Here is a 27500-nt window from a genome sequence, read left to right as displayed (position 1 = left end):
TCGTGAGATTAGGTGTCCTTATGGCGCTTTGATTTGGTTTTGGCGCTGAAATACCACGCGGCAGGCCTGAACAAGTCGACCAAGGCCGAAGGAAGGCGGGGCAGGAGGAGCCATCGGTAAGCACGAGCCGCCAATCAGGGCTCGAGGGGGAGTAGCTTACCACTGTGGCAGAGGCGGGGTTGGAACATTCGAGTGAGACTCTGTGGCGGGGCATATAACCCTGCCCAGGGCCCCCCACCTCAGATGAGTTGCGCAGACCATGAGAACGAGATGAGAGATGAGAACAGATGAGTTGAGAACGCGCGTTAGTATTGCCTCGTATTGAATCGTATCGCCTACGTGTTGAATTGCCTCATTGTACACGAACTTTGCCGTTCCCCGCGCTCTGCGCAGTATTAATCGCGCGCTGTAAAGCACGACCCGCGCCGGGCCACAGACGTGCGATTTTCCTCCTGCCTGCCTTCGCCGGGATACGTGCCGTGACCGCCAGAGGGCCACGCCGAGTGAGCTGTCCCGGAGCGACCGAAGCAGGCACGTTTGGCGCGCGAACATCCTTCCTCCATCTCCCCGTGTATGTGAGTGGGCCCATTTGTCTGGGATTAAGTTAAGACTGACTAAGCTCTGCCCTGTATCCCTTTCTTTCTACCAATCCTTGTACATAGTGTAAATAAATCCTGTTCTTTCTTCTGATTTGACCGTCCTGTCTTTTCCATCATTGGCTTCACATGGTACGAATAAAACCGCTCTAATCGGGTTCCAATAGAGAAGTAACAGCACGAGTCACGTGGTACGCATTCCGCTCGGGCGTACTCAATTAGGCGTGGCTCATGCGAGGCTCGATCCCCGCTTCCGCTGCGGCGTGGGTACCAAAGGTACGTGTGAATTTGTCCCGAAACTCTTTTCCACGTTTGCCCGGAAGTGGCGACTCGGTCTCGCGGTTTTGAAGACCCAGGGGGAAAAAGGGGTTTAATCTCCCCTTTGTAACGGGAACGGGCTTCGAAGATCCGCAACAATATATATGCTTTTTGGCAAAGCACATTATCTCTATGTTTACAGAAAACAAAATGAAGCCTTCAAAGAAAAGAACAAACTTCCCTACAGTCAAACATGGAGGCGGTTCAGTGATGTTTTGGGGTTGCTGTGCTGTCTCTGGCACTGTGTGCCTTGAATGTGTGCATGGCATCATTAAATCAGGAGATTACCAAGGCATTTTGGAGCGCAATGTTCAACCCAGTGTCAGAAAGCTTGGTCTCCGTCAAAGGTCATGGGTCTTGCAGCAGGACAATGACCTCAAACACACTTCATAAAGCATCCAGGAATGGTTCAAGACAAAACACTGGACTATTATGTGGCCAGCAACGAGTCCAGATCGACAGTAAATCCCATTGAACACCTGTGGGGAGATCTGAAAACAGCAGTTGGGGGAAGGCACCCTTCAAATGTGGGAGAGCTGGAGCCGTTTGCACAAGAAGAGTGGGTCAAACTGCCAATAGAGAGGTGTAGGAAACCTCATTCATGGCTATAGGAAGCGCTTGACTGCAGTTATTCTTGGGTGTCAATAATTTTGTCAATGCCATTTCTTTTTATTTTCTGATTTGAAAGGGTGTATTAAGTTATAAATCAAAAACAAAGGTTCTGTAATATTAACAGTGAAATAAAGAATTGTGGAGACCAAATACTTTGATCAATTTCAACTTATTTTTCAAGAAAATTGTGAGTTATTTGAAAGAAGTGCAAGGGTGGCAATATTTTTGGCCATTTTTCTTTGTTTGGATATATATATATATATTATGGTTCACCCTCAACAATCACCAATAAACTCCAATACATTCAGAACTCCGCTGCCCGTCTACTCACCCATTCCCGGACCCGTGACCACATCACCCCCGTCCTTTACAAGCTTCACTGGCTCCCCATCTCCCAGAGAATCCAGTACAAAATCCTCCTCTTGACCTACAAAGCCCTCCATAACCTGGCCCCATCCTACCTGGCTGACCTCCTCTCCAGACACACTTCCACCCGCAACCTCCGCTCTGCTGGTACCAACCTCCTGACCCCCCCCCCCCCCCCCCCATCCGGACCAAATTTAGATCCTGGGGGGACAGGGCCTTCTCCATCGCTGCTCCCACCCTCTGGAACTCGCTACCTCACACCATCAGAGACTCCTCCTCACTCACCACATTCAAAACATCACTCAAGACCCACCTGTTCAACACTGCATTCAACATTTAACCCACAGCATCTAACCCCTGACTATCTCCTCTCCTTCTCCCTCCTTTGTGCTTTGAATATTTCCCTATTGATTCTTCTTTTTTTGCAATTGTTTTTATGTTTTGCTATGCATTATGTTTTGCACTCTGTCAAAGCGTCTTTGGGCTTCCTGAAAAGCGCTATATAAAATAAATGCATTATTATTATTATTATATATATATATATGTATATATTTCATATATAAAGGTTATTTTAAAGGGTTCAAATCTCTAGAATGGAAAATTTGAGACAAGACATTGCATACGATACCAATATCCTACATGTATTTTGTTTGTCCCATCTGCACAAAACAAATAGCCTATGGCGGCACTTGTCAATACATTGCTCTAAGACCGCAAGCAGGCACAGTGGACTGATAAAGGTACTGTGTACACTTAAAGGTGGCTGAAAGGATTACCTGATCTGCTACTGTACAAATGCATTCAAGGTTACATCATAAGGCTCTGGTTATAGCAACTTCACAAGCAATACATCTTGTGAGTGTGCCTTCAGTCAAAACATTTCCAAAATTAAGATCATTTATGGTTGGCCTGTGGTTTTCCATCTGAGGATTGAACTCAGAATGTTGGGATCCCAGGTTAAAACCCCATATATTGTGTGACGCTTTGCCCTTCGACTACCAATGGCCTTTGTAATTCGTGAAAAGTATACGGACGTCTTCTCGTGTTCTTGACCTGAATATGATTTATATACAAGCTCGTCCATGAACCTTACATCAGGGTAATATAAATAAAAGTGAAAAAAGAAGCATTGTTTGCTTGATCACGTGACCATTTGAGCTTTCCACTAGTATGAATGACTATTTTCCAGAGCTGTGTGTTTAATAATTGCTTGCATATCACTTCCTTGTTAATATCCCTAAAGCACATTCACAGCTTAAATTAATCATGTCCATTGAAATGAGGTTCCTTTCCCCATTGGTAGTTTTCTGAAGATGTTACCATTTTCACAATGTCCTGCAGAGCACCTGAAAATACCGATAGATGTTTGTCATGTAATTAAGCATACTGAATTGCAGTCACTTATGATGCAACGTTTTAGTGGGAATTACATTGCTGTATAATGTGTGGTGTAAAGGAAAAAAAACGACATAATTCGACCAAAAGTGATAAATGCACAATCATCCAGAGACGCACCTTCTTTCCTTGCTGTTTATCAACGATGCTGCTGTTGTTGCCTGGAACTTTCCCCATGGGTTTCTCCACCATGGTGGATGTACCACCACTGCCTTCAGTCTGTGGTGTCCTGGAGAGGCCAGGCTTGGGCATTTTCCCTGCCGACCCCCTTCAACTCCCTAGCTCCCACCACAGCCGCATCCTCACAGGGTCTCTATGGTGGATTTTGGGAAATAGAAATGAAATATAAGGGATATTGAAAGAGACAGCTTGATAAAAGAACAAGTAAACGGAAAAACATGTTTTAGGGCTACACACTTTTATTTATTAAAAAAAATAATTTTTTTACCTTTTTTTTCCCCACTTTATTTTTTATAATTAAATTTTGATAGATGAAATTGTACCAGAAAAGAGGACCGTGAGCCAAATTCCAGCTCTCTTGGACGTATGGAACCTAGAAAATGAACGGCTCAAATATTTGAAACGGGACAAACAAACAAAGTTCAGATGAAGTCAAATAAAAGTGTGTAAAAAAAGGAGCAAAGGAAAAGAAAAGGAAAAGAGAAGGTAAGGAAAAGAGGAGGTAAGAAAATGAACAAAACAAAATTGGATTACAAATTAAGAGAACAAAACAAAAAAATGGAAAAACTCCAAAGTACCATATAGAGTACACCAAAAGTTTGTTTGTAAATGAGGGCACCAGAGAACAGGGTCACAACCAGCGACAGCACAGTCACAAACAGTGACATTACAGTCACAACCAGCAACACAAATTCCAAAATGAATCCGATTAAAATATAGTACATTCGCAAGAAGAAAGGCATTTGTATTTTAAAATAATTTATTTTACAAGTATTAGTGGAACTCAGCGGAGGAGGAGAAAGCCCACATTGTCAACATGTCCACTCAAAGTCAAAACCAGATTAGATGGCATTATGGTTAGAGCTTCCACTCTGTGTCTGGAAAGTCGTCTGGCCCTGATTCCAACCTTGGCCGAAACACATTTATACATATACGAGGGTGTGCTGCAAAAAAAAAGTCTCCTTTTCTTTTCTCCAAAACAGGTAAAGACTCCACCTACCCAGCCAATCCTACAGTTGTCATTCTGTGCACTTGGTTGAGTTCCATTGGGCCGCTACCCCCTTCTCGTCTCGGCAGGTAGATTCTCGGGATGCACTGATTTTTGTAAAACATTTTGTGGATAGTGAGGAGTTTCCTTATTTTGATATCTAGGTTATTGATTTCCACTAGTGGCCAGTTTATTATTATGCCACTCGATTGAAACATTGATACTGCTAGTTGGTTATTGGCTTTGATTTTGTTTCTCAGGGTGAGATATGGTTTCAGGATCACTTGGCATATTTATCTAGGCCAAATTCTAATTTCATCAGAGAACCATTTCACTAGTTTCAGTTGTTTTGCCAATTTTTCAGTGTTTCGGTAAGAAGAGCTTTAAATCATCCATGTACAGTCGACGTGTCTGTCACCTTTCCGATTTCTTAGGATGTTCTTCTATTGGACATTAGGGTGTATCCTTGTCCATGCTCATTAATGAGGGTGCTCAGTGGGTCTAAGGCCAGGGAGAGCAGTTGGGGGAAAGGCAGTTTCCTTGGAAAATCCCGTGTCGTAATCTTCACTCCAGGCATTTCAATGTTTCCTTCCGAGTGCTGTCATGTCAATGTGGTATTCCAGTAGCTTCATTGCTTTCTCAACCAGTTTGATTATTTTGGGGATGATATTGTGTACATACATGCATTTTATCATCCATGTATGTTGGACACCATCAAAAGCTTTTTTATCGTCTGTAAACACTATCAAAAGTGTGTGTGTGGTCTGGGTGTTCACAACTGTCAGTCAGTCAATGAGTCCTCATGCAGACCCCTTAAATATTGTGCCCTCAATCGGCTTTTGGCCCCCTGTCCAGTTTGACAAAGTGGTCTAATGCAACCACAATATTTTTCCATGTTATTTCACCACTACGTTGATTTTGTATCTTGAATGTGGATTATATCTGATGTATCTATGCTCGTTCCTCAGTGCGTTTGTCCCATGCTGCCTGTGGTTTGAAATATCTTGCAAGGACTGCTGGCTCGACTGGCGTGCCGAGCTGGCCTCGGACACGGTTCAACAAAGTTGTCCAATTTAAAAACAACTTTTTATGTCTAATTCAACCATTGGTTGATTTTAAAACATAATTGTGCTTTTTTTGTACAAAGATGAAGACAATTAACTTTATGTTTTATAATTTGTGTCGTCTCTTCAGCCCAGCAGTGTTTTTGTGTCTGCATGGTTTTTTTTTTTTTAAAGGCCATCATTTTCTTATGTCTACTTCTTATAATCCCCATATATCATCTGTCTGGTTTCAGCAATCAGTGAACATCATGAAGTAGTGCCATTGCTATCGCTGTCCTTTAAAACAAGTTTATCACCCACCATATTGAAGTATACTAAACCCTTGCTGTATCCCACAATTATTTGCAGCAAACATGTCATGATGTAATTAGGTGTGGGGAGCCATTAAAGTTCAAGTCTATGAACAATAAGTTACATATATTTTGCATCCTTATTAAAGGACAAACATACCGTAAGTATACCAGATATATTGTTTAATGTGGTTACGCTTGCTCTTCCATTAACCATTCTTCCACAAAGTTCACTTTTTTCATTGGTTCGAGTGACCAATTCCAAGAACCATGTGGGACCAGACTCGGTGGTGAAATGGTAATTGTCCACTCCGTGTCTGGGTGGTCAGCGGTTCAAACCCAGGCTGTGTCATACCAAAGACTTCAAAAATGGTGTGTGCTGCTTCCTTGCTCAATCTTTAAAAGGATAAGAGCATGGATAATCCCCACAGATTGGCATTCATGGGGAGGAGAAAAATCCTCCTAAGGAAATGCCCCATTGAGCACAGTGAGAAAGGCAGCATCATCTTTGCAGTGTTGCTCGTACCCAGAGTGCCCTGGGAAGTGGCGGCAATTCCCGCAAGCTCAGTAGCTGTGTTTGTCTCATCTAACAGTCCTATGCTATCTCGTGTATTCGTCTGTATATCCATGCTTGTGAAATATGTGTGGCAGCTCCATGACCAGCCTTATATCTTGTTTAAAAATGCCGTTAAGTGCAAAACAGCTAACATTAAAAATGCCCTCTTTCCCGAGGCACCAAGCAATCCAATGCCTCTGACCGTTTAAATAATCAATTAAATATTGGATATGCAAAAGTGGTTCCAAATGATGGACCACATTTTGGTACCCCATTGTACCACATCTATTGCATCTAAAAGCAAATGTTCAGCAAAAGTTCGGTCAATAATGCAATGATATTCGGCAAAGATAATGTTGGAACCGTGCCAAAACCAAATGGCCTGAAAAGACACAGTTTCACCCTTTGAGCACAGCATGGCACTGTTCACGGCACACTTGGTAAAAGGACACCCCCGACCAACCAACCAACTAACCAACCTGTGAGGTATAAACAACAAACTCGGAAACAGAAATTGGCTCCAATAAAACTGCAAGTGCATTGCAATTGGATTCACATTGCAGCAAAAAGTCATCTATGGAGAAAGAGCATGCGTACAAGTACATGGCAATGTGACTGTATTTCCCTTAAATTTGAAGCATGGTGTGGGAAATGGAAGGTTCCGTTTAATTGGGAGAAGTTTGCTTGGAATCGAATTATGAAACTGCATACTTTATATTGAAATATAAGAGTAAAAGTAAACAAGACAAACAATTGAGCGATGCAGAGCCTCAATGGGACATTTAGGTTGCAGTAGATCTGAGATTTAACGAGCTACATTTAAGTAGATCTGCATGAAGACACTCACTCAAAGACCGATTAAAATAGCCTCTACTGTTCAGCAGGCAAGGCTATCAATAGGAAAATCAACACAGTAGTATACAGTATATGAATCTTGGATCCCAACATAAAGAGCTATATACTCAGATGACATGCAAACAAGTCAATGTAGATTCACCTGGACAAGATTCCACCCAAAAATACAGCGACACAATATAACAAGACTGCGTGTTCAACAATGCAGCATCCCACCAATATGTATATATATATATATATATATATATATATATATATATATATATATATATATATATATATATATATATATATATATATATATATACAGTGAAACCTTGACTTACGAGTGCACCAACTTACGAGTTTTCCGAGATACGAGCCGTCGCTCGGGCGGTTTATTGCTTTGAGATGCGAGCCGAGATCTGAGTTACGAGCTTACGCCACCCGCCACCAAGTGTGTTCCGGTCACGTGGTTATCTTGCCGTGCAAGCATCTCTGCCGTATATCGCTGCTGCTTTGTTTTCGCATTTTGGTTATTTTGGAGCTTACGCCAACCGCCACCAGGTGGGTTCAGGTCACGTGGTTATCTTGCCGTGCAAGCATCTCTGCCGTATATAGCTGCTGCTTTGTTTTCGCATTTTGGTTATTTTGGAAAATTTCTTAGTTTTAACCATGGGTCCTAAGAAATTGAGTGCCAAGGGCAGTACTGAGAAGAAGAAGAGGATGATGTGCTTGGATATAAAACACGCAATCGTCGAAAAACATGAGCGAGGTGTGCGTGTTGTCGACTTGGTGAGGCAGTACGATCGTAGCACTTCTACGATATGTACGATTTTGAAGCAGAAGGAGTCGATAAAGGCTATAACGCCAGCCAAGGGCGTTACGATTATTTCAAAGCTCCGGACCTCTATCCATGAAGAGATGTTGAAGTTGTTGTTTGTGTGGTTGACGGAGAAGCAGCTCGCAGGATGCCAAGGAGGACGTATATAACAGCAGAGGAGAAGAGCATGCCAGGCCACAACTTGTTCAGAGTGCCGGCGATAGCTCGCCTTCTCTTTGTGGAAAACACGGTGAGATCCTTAACATCCAACAACTAATGGGACGCAAACGGGGCGCCCAGTTTAGCGGTACACACATTGATGAATCACCCTGCCTGTGATTCAACCATGACAGGTTATAGCTGGGTCGGGATTCAAACCCAGGCTGGACAGTTTAGAGTCAAGTGTGCATACCTCCAGTCCAGGCCATCCTGCCAACTTGTATGCTGCATACAGGTGAAATATAAAGCGCGAGATATTTTTATATATACTGTATATTTTTTTAAAAATTGGTGTGGTTTTTGGCGGGCTGGAACGGATTAATAGCATTTCAATGCATTTTAATGGGGAAATTTAATTTGAGAAACGAGCAAATTGAGTTACGAGCTCGGTCACAGAACGAATTAAACTCGTAAGTCAAGGTTTCACTGTATATATATATATATATATATAATATATATATATATATATATATATATATATATATATATATATATATATATATATATATATATATATATCTCACTCGCACACACACACACACACACACACACACACACACACACACACACACACACACACACACACACACACACACACACACTAATTATAATCCTGTTCATACATATATATATATACATACATATATACATATACATACATATATACATATACAATTATACATACTAGCAGAAGTAACCGGCATTGCCAGGCGGGGGAGGAGGAGGGGAGGGGGAAGAGGAGGGGAGGGTAACGGGGAGGAGGGGGGAGGGGGAGGGGGAAGGGGGGGAGGGGGGAGGGGAAGAGGGGAAGGGGGGAGGGGAGGGTGTGGGGGTGCCCGGGGGAAGGGCCCCTCCCCTCCCCCCTTCCCCCCTTCCCCCATCTCCCCCCCTTCCCCCCTCCCCACCTCCCCCCTTCCCCCTCCCCTCCCTCCCCCCCCGTTCCCCTCCCCTCCCCTCCTCCTCCCCCTTAACACCAGGGGGGTTGACTCAGCCTGTCATCCTACCGAGGTCGGCAAATTGAGTACCAGTTCACTGGTAATTCCCTGTGTGCCGCAAGAGACGAACAGGGTTGGCGGCACGAACCCGGAAGTCGGAACTCATTGTCGTCAAATAAATGTAGCATGTATGTTTCACTCTCTGTCACATGCCGTTGGTCCCATGTCAATCGGATGAAGTTGAAAAATTAACATTACGAAGTTTCTCTGGGACGTACTGATTCCGAATAATGAAGTTGAAAAATTAACGTTCCGAAATACGCTAATTACGCTAACAGAAGCGCTGGCGCTGCGAAGCGCTAGAGGGAGCGCTGCGCTCCCTCCCTTCGATTCCCTCCCTCTTCTGCTAGCGCTTCTGCGCTAATACGCTAATTTTAAAACCCGAAGTTTTTTTTTAAATTTAAGGTGTGCTGTAGTTGCTCTGAGACGTACTGATTCCGAATATGCCTTTGGTTTTTCTCTGCGATGAGTAGTTCTTGAGTTATAAGAGGACAAACAAACAAACATACTTTACTGCTTTATATATATAGATATATATATATATACATATATATATATATATATATATATATATATATATATATATATATATACACACACATATACATATATACATATATATATAAATATATATATATGTACATCTATCTATAATTCCACTAATCTCTGTGTGTATGTGTGTGTGTATGTATGCGACAACGATTTCTCGACAACTACCGGTCCGATATACTTGAAACTTGCCAGGTATATTGCTGGGGACCCGAGGATGTGCCTTTTCAAGGTTTGAAATTAATCGGACAAGTACTTACCGAGCTATGGCGATTTAGCCGTTCGCCGTTCGCTTTGGCGTTGCGAATGGACCAAACCATTCCATGTAAATAGAGGGGGGGGGGTTCTGTGGTCGTTGCGAATGGACGAAACCATTTCATGTAAATAGAGGGGGGGGATTGTCACTGTACTCGCAAGCCGTTCGCCGTTCGCTTTGGCGTTGCGAATGGACCAAACCATTTCATGTAAATAGAGGGGGGGGATATAATTTTAGATAGATATATAGTACGGGCATATATATAGTACGGGCATGCCCTAGTACATATAAATATATAAATATATATATATACATACATACATATAAATATATAAATATATATATATACATACATACATACATACATACATACATATATATATATATATATATATATATATATATATATATATATATAGGTTTATATATATACACACACATATATGTATGGAACAGGCTATGCTAATTACCCCCCTTAATGTCCAATACCTTATACAAAACTAGAAAGAGTAAACAGAGATTGCAGACCCTGGCAAGGATGTGTTTCATGTGGTGTTTGTGTGGTTTTATAGTACATATTTTATGGACAGACTCGCATTCTCATTGTACATACTAGATGGAGGTACTCGGTTAAAAACAAGATAACGTGTAAGACTGGCTACCACCAGGTGGCATTTGTTGCGTACGTTAGCACATTCTGTGAAAACAAATAAACGGACCCAAATGCAATAAATACCCTCTTAATCTGGCGAGTCTAATGCTAACTCCAACTTCAGGCACTCGTACAATCAGTAACATATCACATCAAAAAGATGCAGGCAAACTCCTTCCTAAGCTTTGCATACAATCAGTAACAAATGACGTCACTGCTGTGAAGTCAAAACATGTATGCACTTCAACAAACACCATCATAAGGTTGGCCAAAACTGGGCCAATGCCTCAGCAGAAATGCCACCAATCTCTCGCTTTTTAAGTATTCGCAAAGCAGTTTTTAAAATACATATAATATAGCATGGTGAAGCAATCACGTATTTGTGCAGAGCCAATTTTGGACAATATACGAACATACATAACCAATCAACCATGAGACAACTGCCTTCACAGACAGTTCAGACATAACTGTGACGTTGAATGGAAAACTAGCCTTCGGGACGGCTATTGCATTTGAGTATATCAACCACGGTGGGATGCCAACAAGGAAGTACTTTGACCGTAGCATTTGCATGAAATCCATTTGCTGTTTTATGCTACTTCTTTTTTTTTTTCCCCACCCCTTATATGAGAGTGGTTCAAATTTAATCCCGGGATATTTTACAAAAGGCAGACTAATGCATGTACATAAAGAATTTGAAAGCATGTATAATGGTGTCGGTTTATCCCATACCAAGAATCATGCGTTTCTGGTCGTAATGCACGTGCTGAAGAATCAAGGTGGCAGCAAGCGAGATAACAAAAATGATGGAACAGCAAGTAATTAGATTTCTGCTCAATGAAATCAAGCCGGTGAAATTTAGATGACTTGCTGATGCACAGTACATGAGGATTTCCTGTCGAGGACACCCATAAGATAGACTAAGTGGGGGCTGGAAACGTTTTATTAATTAATGAGGCTATTAAGAATTATATTCTGCACTGAATATGTACTTATCCTAAAGAAAGGTCGACACTGAAGGCAATGTGAAAGCTCCCACCTTTATGGGGACAAGTCTGTCACCAACACTGGAGAAGAATATCTTGAAAAGCAATGTATCATTTTTTTAAAATTCGGGTACACAAACCAGCTTCGTCAAATATCGGGAGGGAAAGCGAAAAAAACAAACAAAAAAAACTATAACGATGGGAATAAGTAGAGTTTCGGAATTGGTCATCTGTTTCACTTTAAGTTGCCCGACCACATCTTAACAATACATATTTGCCAGCTTTTATTTATTTATTTTGGGATACAAAGTTGAGGCTCATGTAAGAGCTAAGACATAAAAACATAAACAGAAACACACATGAAACATATAATAAAGGGAGCAGGAGACGAGGAGGGGGGGGGGGCAGGGGGAAGAGAGGGAAGCACAACAACAGTAGAGAACAGGGACATCGGGAGATCTGTGGAAGAGAGGGCTGGGCAGGGTACATGGTATAAAACAAATGGACACTACGAGGAATTTCAGGGGGGGAAAACAAAATTTGAAAAAGGTGGATTTGGGGTGGATTCACGTTATTCGCCTAGATACAGAATACTGTACATTGAATGAATGAATGAATGATCGTTTTAAGGCCATTTTCCCCACTAGAGCGGGGGTTAGCCTTGCGGGCCCCATGACAATCATGGTTCCCTGTTTGAGGCAATGTTTTTATGGCCGGATACCCTTCCTGGCGCCAACCCTTAGTCGCCTCTTACAATGCGCAGGCATACGGTGTACCTATTCTAAACCGGGTACACACTGGGATCATTCATCCCAGCAAGCTGGTACTCAATTTGCCGACCTCGGAAGGATGACAGGCTGAGTCAACCCCCCTGGTGTTAATTTAGCGATTGACCGGGATTCGAACCCAGGATCCTAGGATCCCAAGCCAGCACCCTAACCGCTAAGCCAACACCAGGCATGGAAATTTTGTACATTCCAATGCAGAAACTACACCGCACTCAGTAGAGCCAGGCTGAACAGTTTCCATTTTATAGCACACCGATAGGATTATTCGTCTGCATTTGAACCTAAGCCAAAATCTAATGGCTTGTTCTTGTCACCTACACAACTCATCCACCAAGTTTCGTCCGAATGGGTTCACAATTTTTTTTTCTGCATTCACATCTTGCTATATATCATTTTTGGCCCGATCTCTGAATGATGAAGAATCGCTTTTAAAATTATCATATCCGGATCTTCCCCCAAATGCAATCAATTCGTCATTGTCACACACCCAACCTGTGCACCAAGTTTTGTCCGAATCCGTCCATAACTTTTTGGGATATTCTGCTCACAGACAAACAAACCAACAGAGTAGACAGACAAACAAACAAAAACGAACAGGAGTGAATACGAAAGCTCCGTCTACCTTTGGTGGTGGAGGTAACCACATGGATATTGTTTGCCAGTAATTAAAGCCCTATTCTTGGGGTTTAATTCTGCACGACAGATAATGCTATACATGGCATCAGCTGTGTGCCTCCATTGTTAACAAGGAGAAAAACCTGAATAATGTATTTCAATTACCAAACTGGTGAGATTCTCAGAAGCATGTTGCAATTAAAGCGCCTATTTTTTCCCCCTAACTTGTCAGAAGCGATTACATCATCAGTTCATCACACACAATCTTTAGAGGGGCATTTATCACTTGGGATTTTGCCTCACCCCCCCCCCCCCCCTCCTCCACCCCCCTACTTATATTTTGTCATGGAAATTTTGGACAGTGCAGCCTTTTCATAGGTAAAAATTTAGGGCCAATCCCAAGTTGCCCTAAGGGCATGATGCCAAGCACAATGCATGGATCGGTATTACTGTGGGTAGACCAGACCAGGCAGGATCTTCCTGGAAGGACATTAGTGTGGCCGCTCGGTTTTTACTGACAATGTGGCAATTCTCCTGAGGATAACTCAATTTCCAGAAGCGTAAAATGCAATGGACGCCCCCAACCTCTGGGATACTTACTACAAGTGCAATGTCCATGGCAAGAGGCCACAGTTGTACCCAATATTAACCAAATTCTCTCATCTGTAAAACCGCCTTCCTGAGGCTCTTCTATCCTACTCTTCCTTCCAGGTGCACTGCCATCTCACATCATCCCCCATCACTTCCCATGATTCATTCCATCCTCATGAACCCAACCCTCTTTCTTGAAGGTTGAGTGTTTCCTGCCCTCCTCGTCTACAGTTCCTTCATTCCCTTGCTTATTGCATCCACCTGTTGCCCTGTGGCCATTCATACCCTTTACCACTTTACTCTTCCATTGGCCTCTATCTTCATCAGAGTAAAATACGCAATTTGGTGTCTGTCTGTCTGTCTGTCTGTCTTTTTTACCACGATACATTCAGTCGTTACTTAACCAATCTCAACCAAACTTGACAGGAAGACTAAGTGTCACTCGATGGAGGTTGTAGCAACTTCATTTGCCCCGTTACCCAAGGGGGTTTGCCATCTTCGGCGAAATCCGTGTTAAGGTGTATATCTGTGTTGAGATAGCTAATCATGTTGTTTTTCCAAGGCTGCTTCCAATAACAAAAGTAACTGAAAAGCTTCTGAAAATGCAAAGCTCGTCCACATCCGCTTTGTATCCAGACTTTTTCCGTATGCCAAACATGATGAAAATAGCTTTTTTTTAAATACAAAAAAAGACGATTTTAGTCGATCTTGTCTTTTTCACCTCAAAAGCAATATGCTTCAGTGACCCAATATGCAAACCCTGCTCAATTTTCAAGCCAATTGGATGAAAATTGACAATTTTATGCAACCTTGACCTTTGACCTTTTGATAAATCAGCTTCTAGCTTTTGATTGGTGAACCAATTCAGTGACCCAATATGCAAATTCTCAAAATTTCAGGTCAATTGCATGAAAATTGATGATTATTATGTGATGCTGACCTTTCACCTTTTGACCGAATTATTAATTTGTCTTCACCATAATCTCATAATAAACCTTTGTTGACAATTCGATGACAATAGCACAAATGGGTAGAAACGTTAACGCCCGGGACAGACACACACAGACACAAATAAGTGATTGCAAAATCCTGTCTTCCGCTGTGTGGGGGACGGGTTAACAAGAGGGAGAGTTGCTTTACAATATATGTCTTCTACCAAGTTTCAGTTCAATATCTGTTAAAGGGTAAGGGGGAAAAGTCTGGAAAACTGACCCATGTATAATATGTAATATTTTCAAAGTCCAAAAAGGCCATAACTCCTTAAAATTTGGTGAAACGTCCAGGAATGCAAACGTGTTCTGTAGTTTGTCATAATAGAGCCATGTACCAAGTTTCAGTTGAATATCTTAAAGGGTATGGGATAAAGTTCAGAAAACCACAGGTGGGATGGATGGACAGAGATGGAGAGCAAACCTTAAGTCTACTTTGGGTAGGGAACTAATAATAATAATATCCTGTCTCCCCAAGGGGTTTTTCCTCCTTGGATGAACACCGTGTTATTGTGTACTAGCAAAGGTACCCGCCCTATGGGCGGGGCTTCAATTGGGAGGCCCAAATGAAAAGGTAAAATATCAGAAATTAAAGGCTTTTTTATTTTAAACGATTCATATAAACATCCGTTAAATCATATCACACGCAAATCATCAAAATCTAAACAGTGTTACGGGTTCCTCCCCGACCTCCTGGTCTCTGTATACCTCCGAACCCCGGGAGGAGCCACGGCAGAAAATATATATTATTCCGTGTCGAAATCAATAAGGAAACCACACCAATGGTTATAAACAAACCAATAATATATTAAAAATCACACAGGAATAACATCACCAATAACAATATCAAATCCAGACAATCAAAATCTTAAGATGGTACCATCTTATCTAGTACTTAACTCAAACTCACGGCACTCCCCAATGTCTCTATAACTCTCCAAGGCGAAGTTGCTTCGCTCCAGCGATCGTGGGAACAATGTCCGATCAAGATCAATCGAGGCGTAGGCGGTCGAAGCGGCACAGAAGTCACGTGGTCCAACACCCAGCAAACTCGCGGTAGAATGGAAAATCCCCAAAGACGCGCGCCGACGTACACGTTCGCCGTTCAATCAGCGAACCGCCGTGTAACCTTCAAACGCCGATTTCGCACACACACATCCCCAGCAGATGGCCGGAGGATGAGAAAAGTTGTCGCGTACCAAAACCTTCTTCGGTGGACGCAACGTGCGGGGCAGAATGGCGGACGGCTCTCACTCGAGCCGGAGCCTCTAGGCAAGGATTCACCGGAACCTCAATGCCGATACCTGGCGATGCAGGTTCCTCAATATTCCGGCGATAACACCAATCGCATGATATTCCTTTCAAGGACTCAAAGTTCACTCGCGATGTACGCTCGACCATGCTAGGTACGGAGCTTCGCCACACGTCTTCCACGACCTTTGCCTCACGACCTCTTCTTCCTCGCTCCCCTCTTCCGGGTCACGATCCGATTTCCTCTCATTTTTACCATGAGCGCTTTTAACCTCTTAACCACAATAACCATTTCCCTTAAACAACAATAATCACCGTTTCCTTCCAACCCCGATAAGAATAATAATACATAACCAGCAATGTTACAAGTGGATGAAAGCCACAACCACGGAAGGGCCGAATCCGTAACAACAGTATCTCACTATAATTCACCAAATGTCCCACAGTGATCGATAGACTATGATCGTGATGATCATGATCGTGAATCGTGATCGATAATCGTGTTCACAATCGCTATGTCGTATGTACTCCCGATACGTGTTTCCTTCAGTTGAAATGGGTTAGAATTCTCTCAAGCAGGGATTCAATCCATGTCCTTATAAAAGGTCTTTGTCCGAGGTCACACAGTTCGATCAGTGCAGCTGTGCAGCGATCGGTGCGGCACCCGGGAAAACAACATTGTCACAATGAAAACATCGTCACAATGAACGTTATGCGAACGCGAATGTTATGCGGGAGTCCAAACCTGAGAATGCTGGAGACCAAAGCTGAAATTGGGAAAACGAAATAGCCTATTTTACTCCCAGGGGTCCCAGGATTACCCACCCAAAATGTCTTTGCGATCGGTTCAGCAGTTTTTACAGTACCTTCGAACAGAGACGGACATTTGGTGAATTATTGTAAGATAAATACATTATCGTGGCGTATACCTACCAGAAGGAAAATTATTATAAACCACAGTAACAGACCCAAGCCGAGATCGACTGCAATCTATATACCCCAAATATGATAATATGACCCTTTCTGCCATTACTGTAGGGAGTGGGTGGCCTAGTGTGAAGAAAAAGAAAACTAACTGAACAAACTTCTAAAATGCAAAGGTTTACAGTGGAACTGCAAAACCAACCAAAAGCTTACAATGCAAACTTCTGAACTGCTTCCAAGTAAAGCCAAATATAATGCATAAGCATTCGTGCAAAGGGTGGCATAAAGAGGCTTCTCAGACTTACAGTGCATTCAGAAAGTATTCAGACCCCTTCACTTTTTTCACATTTTGTTATGTTGCAGCCTTATGCTGAAATCGTTTAAATTCATTTTTTCCCTCATCAATCTACACTCAATACCCATAATGACAAAGAGAAAACAGGATTTTAGAAAGTTTTGCAAATTTATTAAAAAGAAAAAACTGAAATTACACATTGACATAAGTATAAATACCCTTTGCTATGACACTTGAAATTTAGCTCAGGTGCCTCCCACTTCTCTTGATCATCTTTGAGATGATTCTTCACCTTGATTGGAGTCCACCTGTGGTAAATTCAATTGATTGGACATGATTTGGAAAGGCATTGTCCTTCTGGAAGTTTCTCCCATCTCCACACAGGATCTCTGGAGCTCAGCCAGAGTGACCATCGGGTTCTTGGTCACCTCTATTACCAAGGCCCTTCTCCCCCAATTGCTCAGTTTGGCCGGGCGGCCAGCTCTAGGAAGAGTCCTGGTTGTTCCAAACTTCTTCCATTTAAGGATTATGGAGGCCACTGTGCTCTTGGGAACCTTCAATGCAGCAGAATTTTTTTTGTAGGCTTCCCCAGATCTGTGCCTCGACACAATCCTGTCTCTGAGCTCTGCAGGCAGTTCCTTCGACCTCATGGCTTGGTTTTTGCTCTGATATGCATTGTCAGTTGTGAGACCTTATATAGACAGGTGTGTGCCTTTCCAAATCATGTCCAATAAATTGAATTTACCACAGGTGGATTCCAATCAAGGTGTAGAAACATCTCAAAGATGATCAAGAGAAATGGGAGGCACCTGAGCTAAATTTCAAGTGTCATAGCAAAGGGTATGAATACTTATGTCAGTGTGATATTTCAGTTTTTTCTTTTTAATAAATTTGCAAAACTTTCTAAAATCCTGTTTTCTCTTTGTCATTATGCAGTATTGAGTGTAGATTGATGAGGGAAAAAGTGAATTGAAACGATTTCAGCATAAGGCTGCAACATAACAAAATGGGAAAAAAGTGAAGGGGTCTGAAGACTTTCTGAATGCACTGTAAATGTTTCTTAAAGCCAAGCAAAGCTGACAACATGAAAAATGTCTGTAAAACCAAAAAAAAAGGAAAATTGTAACAGTAAGCTTGAGTTGTTCATTCTACAAATAAAGTTAGTAAGTACAACATGACCCGTGACATGATGACATTTACAATATTGTGATTGTGAGGTTTTTGGGACGTTCATCAGCAAAATATTCATCCAAGATAAACAATAATTATTTGGAGATTCATTTGTTGTGACCAAGAAAATGCACAACTGCAGTTTCATCCACAGTTCCGGTCGATTTATTAGCTCTTTCACCGAAGGAGGATGGAGGTTATGTTTTCACCCCCGTTTGTCTGTGAGCAGAATATCTCACAAAGTCGTGGATGGAATCGGGCAGAAATTGGGGGACACGTTGGATGTGTAACAAGGACGAATTGATTAGATTTTAGTGAAAATCTCGATCTGGATCGTGATACAAGAATTGGGGCCAACAACGAAATATAGCATGATACTTCAAAAAGTTGCGGATGGATTATGACAAAACTTGGTGGATGAGTTGGGTAGGTGACGAGATCAAGGCAATTAGGTTTTGTTTCACATCTCGATGCAGATCCGATCTATCAGTGGGTTACACAAAAAACTGTTCGGCCTGGCGGAGGTATGCTCTCTACCGAGTGCCGTTCTAGTAACAAAATGTTTGATTCAGAGCGGTTCAAAGTGCTTTTTAACAACCCTTTCTCACATGCACACAGAGGGTTGTTAAGACCTCTGATTTGAGCACAGTTCCTTTCTCTACAAATGTAAAGTCAGAGACGCTCATATTTGTCTGCATGGCGCTCATTTTGTCCCAAATATTAACCTCCGAAGCATCGCTGAACCAACGTCACACTCTAAATCCACCGTCTGAATCGTAACCTTCCCACACTCTTGTTCTGTTGACAGGACGACCTTCAGTCAACAAACCCAAAGAAATACTGAACAGTTTCTCTGCACGATCCTCTTGATTATACCATGTGATGTATGGCATTAAAATTCACTGTGTACCAACCTGAAAATAAAAGAAAACATCATCATTTCCTGGGCCATCCTGTACTTACTAATCATTGAGGTTTTCTTTCCTAAGTTTTTTTTTCCCTCCTGCTTTTTTAAATATAGTACTTTATTTTCATTCCATACCTATTATGTTGCTCATTGTGTAGCCACCAAGGCATCATTGTCAGCAGTAATGCTTCTTCTGGTGGCATATTGTGATGCAATATATGTCTGCATGTGATGGGAATATCAATTCAAAAGTGAGGCAGGTAGCACTTGCAACAGCGGATAAATCTGAGAATTGCAATTAAAACTGCGAGAAGCAAGCCAACACACGCCTCGGGCACAATAATGTTCCATGCACGCTTTCAGCCTTGCCTCTCAGTTATCATTCGTCTGGGTTTCTGCTTCAGCTTCGGCCCATTTTGAAGTCATTTTGCTCATTTAGCAAACATAGCAGTGCAGTGAAAGCACCCAAATTATCTTTAAAGCAATTTAATATGACCCAATACTACAAATTGCCCTTATCTAGAAGGGAGTACGGTGCATGCACCACACAACCCCTTCCAAATCTTCCAAACCCTCGGGGACTGAGCCCTACTGAGATAATTTCCCAATATTTCTGGCCATTTAGTCTAGCCATTCAAATTGCTGTCACATTAATAGCCTTAGCCATTTGAACAGCTGTTATGAAATGGTCCAAAATAGGTGCACCATTAAAAAAAAAAAATTGCCATGGTAATACAAGGAACTTAGGCACAAGAGGAGGCCATTTGGCAAATCCTGCATGTGCTTTATCCACATCTTATAGATGCAACTTAATAACGGGATTCAAGCTCACAGAGCAGCCCACACACATGTATAACCCACTCAACCAAACGTCAGCATGTAATCAAAGGGTCCCCTAAAATGCAGGTCAGTCCAAACCAGCAAACCAACACGTTTACATTTTAACAGCCTGAGGAAGATTGACAGTTAGGACATGAGGGGAAGTTCGAGAAGGAACAATGTTATAATTATTCCTTTAGGACGAGCTCCTAATGTCCCAACCTCCTGACAGAATTGGAATATACAACAGATAATGTGATAGGCTCAAGACTCTTGTCAGAGTGAAACAATTCCCAAGAAAAGGTTCCCGTAAACAGTACGAAACATCCGCAAAAGCATTAAACTTCCTTCTTTACCATAAAGTTTAATCAAAACTACTTTGCTTCATAGTAGCCGATGAAAAATGAAGTATTGTACCTTTAATATATATATGCATTTATTTATATATATATATATATATATATATATATATATATATATATATATATATATATATATATATATATATATATATATATTGTTGCGGATATGAGGACTGTATTTTTTTTTGATTGTGTGCTTTATTATTATTATTATTGTTATTCTGCGCCCCCTGCCTCCGGAGCTGTGTAAAGGTCAAAGGGCGTCCCATAATTAGTCCACAAGCATACACGTCAGCCAATAATAGAATACCCCTGTTCGATAGTTATATCTTATTCTGTGTTTTAGGGTAAGGCTGTGTCTCCCATTAATAGAAGTACTCCATTGCACCAAGTGAAAGAGATAGATTCCCTTCATTCCCATTCCCAAAACCTCCATTCCCCCTTTTCGTCGATTAGAAACTACCTCCGCTCCAATTACCGCCATTGACCACGAGGCAGGGTCGGAGAAGAAAGGCGTGTCTCCACCTCGTCATAGAGGGGAGGAGTGAGCTAGCCCCACTCGACCAACCATGAGCCAGGGGTTTGGCTAGAGAGGGCGGAGGAAGAGCGATCGGGGAGGTTCGCAAAGGTTGAGGGGCGGGGCCTATATAACCCGCAGCGCGACGCTCCCCAAGCAGTCGAGCTTTGAAGAAGAAAGAGATGAGTACTGAGCATTGAGATGAGAAGAGGCTGCGCTTTTAAAGAGAGGCGCTGAGAGGAGGGAATGAGCAGGCGTGACCGCAGCTAAAATCCGCAGCGCGACGCTCCCAAAAGAGAAGCTGAGACAAGCTTTGGGAGATGAGCTTTTACCGGCAGACAAAAGGGAGCCCAAGCCGTTGAGAAGAGAGAGGGTCCAAGAAGCAGAGCTGAGTTGTGTGGTTTTGGTCGTCAGTGGTTGCGTTGTGGTGGTCAGTGGTTGCGTTGGTTGCGTTGAGTTGTCGGTGGTGAGGAGTGATTGGACCAAGAGAACATAGAGAACATCCAAGGAGAGGACATCCCAGAAAGCACAAAGCCTGTTGTAATCCTGGAAAAGCACGCGACGTCCACAGCAGCAGCAGCAGCGGCGGCCACAGCAGCAACAACACTCAACAGCCGCTTGGGGCCTGGACGGCGGTTTTGAGCAGGGCCGCGAAGGAACGGCGGCTGCTAAACGCGCCGATCGTGCTGCACAATACAACTCCAAGCCATCCTCTCCTTCCAGCCAATTCCTGTCATCATTCCCCGTGTGAGTCTGTCTTTTGTTTGTTCTGTCCCTGGGTTAATTAAGACTGTAGGTAAGCTAGCGTTGCACTGTGTATCTAATCTCGTCTGTAAATAAACGTGACTGCTTTCTTTTTGCTTGTGTGTATAATAAATCCAATTACTCTTCTGTCCGTCTTCTCGTCTTATTCCTTTTCCTCTTTGCATTCGGTCGTTTTAGAGTTTTCCAGATTGGGCAGCTGCGGTGCGATACGGCCAAAGTTTGGGGTGAATCCGGTGAGTTGGGGAAGAATCGGGGGAACTGTTAGGTCGCGGTAATACACCACCGCTCGGTCAAAATAACATCTAAAACGCGGCAGTAACAATTGGTGTCGAGGAGTGAGATTCGAGGCCCGAACCAAATTTTAAAAAAAAACATCTAGGAAAAAATTTGGTCAAAATTATAAAATACCGAAATTTGATTTTGTTTTAAAGAAAAACCCGAATTTTGAAATCGCGCCATGGCTGGTCAAGGCGATCGAATGCCGGTGGGTGAGCTAGAGGAGGGGTTAGGAGTAACCCAGGATCAGAGGGACGAAGTAGAGGAGAACATTGGCAATATGGTTGAGGGGGTATCAGAGGCACAAAATGGCGCACTCGCGCACGAGGTTTCAGGCGCGCAAAAAGGCGCCTCGCACGTGCGCGCGGTAGCCGAGCCCGCTGTATCAGCGGGCTTTAACATGCAGCCGATTGACATGCAGGCCCTCATTGCGCAGCTGCAGGCAGCTGTACAGATGAGTATGGGAGACCAAATTGGAGGTTTGAAAAACAGTATGGGGGTAATGAGGGACGAATTGAGGGCTGATAGGGAGCGAATGAGGGACGAAGCGAGGGCTCAGAGTGAGCAATTGGGGGTAATGAGGGACGAAGCGAGGGGTACCGGTGAGGGATTAGAAAAAAAAATTGAGGGGTTAGACGATGGGATAAAAGAGGTGAAAAATGGGTTAATGGGGTTAGAAAATAGGATGGAAGACAAATTGCGGGAAATAGGGGAGCAATCCGCCCGGGAAATCGAACAGATGGGGAACCAGATAAAGGAGGTGAAAATCGGGTTAGAAAGTAAACTGGATGCTCAGAGGGATGAATTGGGACAGATGAGGGTGGCATCTACAAAAGAGATGGAGGAGATGAAAGAGGGGATACGACGAGGTGTAAGTGAGGAGGTTTCGGGGCTACGCGAGGAGGTAAAGCGAGGTGAGAAGCGTATCGAGAAAGAGGTGAGAAATGGAATGGCTAGGTTACAAGGTGGAATAGAAGATCTGACGGAGGAGGTGGAACAGCTGACGGAGGGACAGACGGAGTTAGTGGAGCAGGTTCAAAGGAACACTGCAGTACTAGGAGGGTTAAAGGCGACACAAAAAGAAATTAAAAATGACTTAATAGCGACACAGAGGCAATGTCAGATGGTACGTGAGGAACTGACAATGAGGTTGGATGAGGTGACAGAAGTAATGGAGACGAAGGACCGGCAGGTGAGGATGCACATAGAGACGGTCGCGGTAGCCTTAGAGGACGAACTTGAGGAGATGCACCGGGAAATAAAAGAGGTGAAGCAAAAATTAGAGGAAGTGGAAGAAGAGGTGAGTGAAATTAAGAAGAGACGGACAGAAACTAAGAGAGAAATAAAGGAGGAGGTCATGGAATTGGTACAAGGTCGGTGCTCAAATCGTGATGTCGTGCTCGCTAACCAAATAAAGAGTTTGCAGGTGGCAGAAGAGGGGCGGAGACGAGGTGCCAAGGTGAGTGGCGAAATATTCGGCAATGTATATGATGTGAGGAAAGCTTCAGTCGGCTTGGGGGTTGCTATGGATCCGGGTGTTCGTGAGAGGCCGTTGGTGAAGTGTGTGACAGGTCAGGTGTGCGAAAAAAGAGGTGTGCGAGAATGTCCGACTCTGGGGTGTGTGAGGGAAAAGTGCGCGCCGACCAGTGAGTGTGCTGTCGAGAGTGAGTCGGTCGTAGCGCGTGTGCGAGGGAGCACATGGAAGCGCGGTGTGGCGAGTGTTACAGAGGAAGTAACGAAAGAGTGTGCGCAAGAGGATGCGCGAAAAAGGTGTGTAACGGACAGGTGCATGGGGAAAGAGTGCGCTGTCAAGAGTGAAGGAGAATGCACGCCTGTGGTGAGAGTTACAGAGGATGTAACGAAAGAGTGTGCGCAAGAGGATGCGCGAGAAAGGTGTGTAACGGACAGGGGCATGAGAAAAGAGTGCGCTGTCGAGAGTAAGGGTGAGTGCGCGACCGAGAGTGGAGGTGAGAGTAGTGAGAGTGACACGGAGCGTGAGTTGGTTGTGACAGGTGAGCGAGGATGTACACCTGGAATGGAAGGATGCACACCTGGAATGGTAGAGCGTGTGTGGGAATGCACACTTGAGTTGGTCGTGAGGCACGTGGTTGGGTGTGCGGGTGAGAGCACACCTGTGATTGTCACAGAGGAGGTGACCGAGGAGGGGGCGCGAAGAGGTGTGTTGGTGAGGTGTGCGAGCGACGAATGTGTGCCAAGGTGTTCGGTGGTCAGGTGTGTGACCAAGTCTGTGAGCGGAATGAGTGTACCGAGGTGTGTAAGGAAAGGTACGAGGAGCATGGGAACAGCTGGAGGTATGAGCAAGAAAGGGGTAGCGTATGCGTGTAAGCATGCAGGTGAGGCATCGACGGTAACCGGGTTAGCGGTTAGAGCGACTTTTAGCCGAATCGGGCCCTCGGTGCGTGCCGAGCTTCGCGTGCCGCGAGAACCAGTGGGGATCCGAGCCACGGCGAGTTCGAAAGGACCGCCGTACGCGATCCACGCTGGGCCTCGCTTGGAACGGCCACGTCCGTGCTCAACTAGGCTGAGCGGGCAGCCCGATAGGAAGGGTCGTCATGGCGACCACTTTTTGTTGAGACGTGCCGGCAGGTCGAGATCGGGACATTGGATGGCTCCACGCCGAGGTGGTGCGTGGGATCTCGGCCCGGGTAAGCCCCCGTCCCTGCCCCGAATGCGGGACGTATCCAGCCGCTGGCACAAAACAACCCGCGTTCATTGCTCGGCTGTATGAAGCCGGGCTGTAGACGTGAATTGGCGCACCGAGAGGATCTAATAAGTAGACGGGTGATGAGGTTAGTGTTTTGGACCCAAAATTAGAAAAAGGCAAAATTTGATGATTGGTACGGTGATTAGCAGTAAATGGCAAATTTTTGAATTGTTTGGAATTTGGACGAGCAAAATTGATAGTGGGACCTCCCCGATGTGGTGGGATGGGCAATCCACCATCCCTCACGGCGAGGGGGGGCAAAGGAGCACTAGATTATGGGGTGTATGGCAGTGAAAACTAGCCCGGGTGGGTTAGGATATTGTGTGTAGGGACCTAGAAGATGACATTAGGTAACGTTAAGGTTAGTTAGTGACAATGACACCTGTAGTGGGGACGCAGGTAGAGTAGAGTGGATGATAATGACGTGGGAGCGCAATAGTTTAAAGGGGTGACTGGGAAGCGCAAGTTTCAGAGGGGAGTAGTTAGATGAGATGATGCCGTGTGTTTGAGGATTGAACAGGTGTGATTGAACAGGTGTGATTGCACAGGTGTGCAACTGAACAGGTGTGTGGAGCAGTGTATGAGTGAGTAAAGGTGATTGTGTGTGGTGTTGACCAAATGGTCCAGGAAGGAAGGAGGGTGCAGGTGGCACCAGGTGTGAGTGCACAGGTGTGCACCAACAGGTGTATGGAATAAATGGTTGTGTGGAAGACATGGAGTGTGGAATATATGGAGTATTGGAATGGATGGTCGTGGAGTGAGTAGGATGGAAACTATGGAGTGGAGTGGATGGTGCGAAGGTGTGAATGGGGGAAGAGTGGACCTCCATCACGGATACCCGGGGCGGGTAGTGTAAGTGTTAGGTAGAGGGTATAGGTAAATTGTGGTTGGATATTGGCATCTGTGGTGCGAGTGGAAGAATGATGTTTGGATGGGTGCATTAGTGTTGTGGAAATGGCTGGGCGTGTAGCCTGTTAGTGTGTGTAGTTGGTTTGGGCACTCCACCACTGTGAGGATGTCGGCCAGGTGAGGCCGCAGGTGGGCTCTGGGAGCCGGTAGTTGTGGATGGGGCCCGAGGATCCGGAGGACGGACCCGGCTAGCCCAGTGCCAGAGGGCACAGTTTGACCTTGCCTCGAATGGAAATGCTTGCAACATCATCAACTTTGAATCGTTTCGATATTATGTATATGTATATATATATATATATATATATATATATATATATATATATATATATATATATATATATATATATATATATATATATATATACAGTGGAACCTTGACTTACGAGTTTAATTCGTTCTGTGACCGAGCTCGTAACTCAATTTGCTCGTTTCTCAAATCAAATTTCCCCATTAAAATGCATTGAAATGCTATTAATCCGTTCCAGCCCGCCAAAAACCACACCAATTTTTTTTTAAATATGCAGTATATATAAAAATATCTCGCGCTTTATATTTCACCTGTATGCAGCATACAAGTTGGCAGGATGGCCTGGACTGGAGGTACGCACACTTGACTCTAAACTGTCCAGCCTGGGTTTGAATCCCGACCCAGCTATAACCTGTCATGTCGGTGTTTCACAGGCAGGGTGATTCATCAATGTGTGTACCGCTAAACTGGGCGCCCCGTTTGCGTCCCATTAGATGTTGGATGTTAAGGATCTCACCGTGTCTTCCACAAAGAGAAGGCGAGCTATCGCCGGCACTCTGAACAAGTTGTGGCCTGGCATGCTCTTCTCCTCTGCCGTTATATACGTCCTCCTCGGCATCTTTTTCCAGAAGAGCCCTGTCTCGTCACAGTTGAAGATTTGCTGGGGGATGTATCCTTCGGCTTCTATCAGTTCGGCAAAAGTTATAATAAAATCTTCAGCTGCCTTCACATCCGAGCTTGCTGCCTCACCATGCCTGACGACGGAGTGAATGCCGGTCCTCTTCTTAAAATTATCAAACCATCCCCGACTGCCTTTGAATGACTCTTCCGATGCCTCGTCCGTTGATGTTCCCGCCGTCTGCTGCACCAAATCCCCGTAAATGTCTCGTGCCTTCTCACAGACGATGCTCTTGGTCACGGTATCTCCTGCGAGCTGCTTCTCCGTCAACCACACAAACAACAACTTCTCCATCTCTTCATGGACAGAGGTCCGGAGCTTTGAAATAATCTTAACGCCCTTGGCTGGCGTTATAGCCTTTATCGACTCCTTCTGCTTCAAAATCGTACATATCGTAGAAGTACTACAATCGTACTGCCTCGCCAAGTCGACAACACGCACACCTCGCTCATGTTTTTCGACGATTACGTGTTTTATATCCAAGCTCGCTCGCTCGTAACTCAGATCTCGGCTCGCATCACAAAGCAAAAAATCGACCGAGCGACGGCTCGTATCTCGGAAAACTCGTAAGTTGGTGCACTCGTAAGTCAAGGTTTCACTGTATATATATACGTATATATACATATATATATATATATATATATATATATATATATATATTAATGGTGAACTTTACTACCATACTATCATTGGTGAACCGCCATTAGGGTATCCCATCCAGCTATTGCTGTACCTTAATGGGAGCGATAAGCACCGCCTGCCACACGGTGCATTACCTCTGGAATCCACTCATTATATGGATTATATGCATCCAGGTGGCTCCATATATTTATATATATTAAGTAATGACTTGCGGTTGGAGATAAAATCAAATGAATCCATCTTGAGTTCTCCAACCTTTAATGAGCAAAATAAATAACTGCTCGACGTTCCGATCACTCTAAACGTCAAGCAGTTATATAATTTGCTCATTAAAGGTTGGAGAACTCAAA

The 27500-nt window shown here is 43.8% G+C and overlaps 1 protein-coding gene across 2 annotated transcripts in view; it reads right to left on the bottom strand.

Annotated features, from left to right (window-relative positions):
- The window catches only part of ANKRD11 (ankyrin repeat domain 11), a 319696-nt gene that overhangs the window by 205237 nt on the left and 86959 nt on the right, over positions 1–27500 (bottom strand). Inside the window, exon 2 of one of the 2 annotated variants that reach the window (XM_068128855.2) lies at positions 3408–3600. The exons of the other annotated variant lie outside the window; for it this stretch is intronic. Within the exon in view, the coding sequence (XP_067984956.2) occupies positions 3408–3539 (132 nt within the window). The 5' untranslated portion in view covers positions 3540–3600. The remainder of the gene's footprint in view (positions 1–3407; positions 3601–27500) is intronic. 2 annotated transcript variants of the gene reach the window in all.

The sequence above is a fragment of the Myxine glutinosa genome, chromosome 9 (assembly GCF_964187855.1).
Source record: "Myxine glutinosa chromosome 9, kmMyxGlut1.1, whole genome shotgun sequence".
Classification (NCBI taxonomy): domain Eukaryota; kingdom Metazoa; phylum Chordata; class Myxini; order Myxiniformes; family Myxinidae; genus Myxine; species Myxine glutinosa.
Note: the sequence above shows the minus strand (reverse complement) of the source record. Positions and strands in the feature narration are given on the sequence as shown.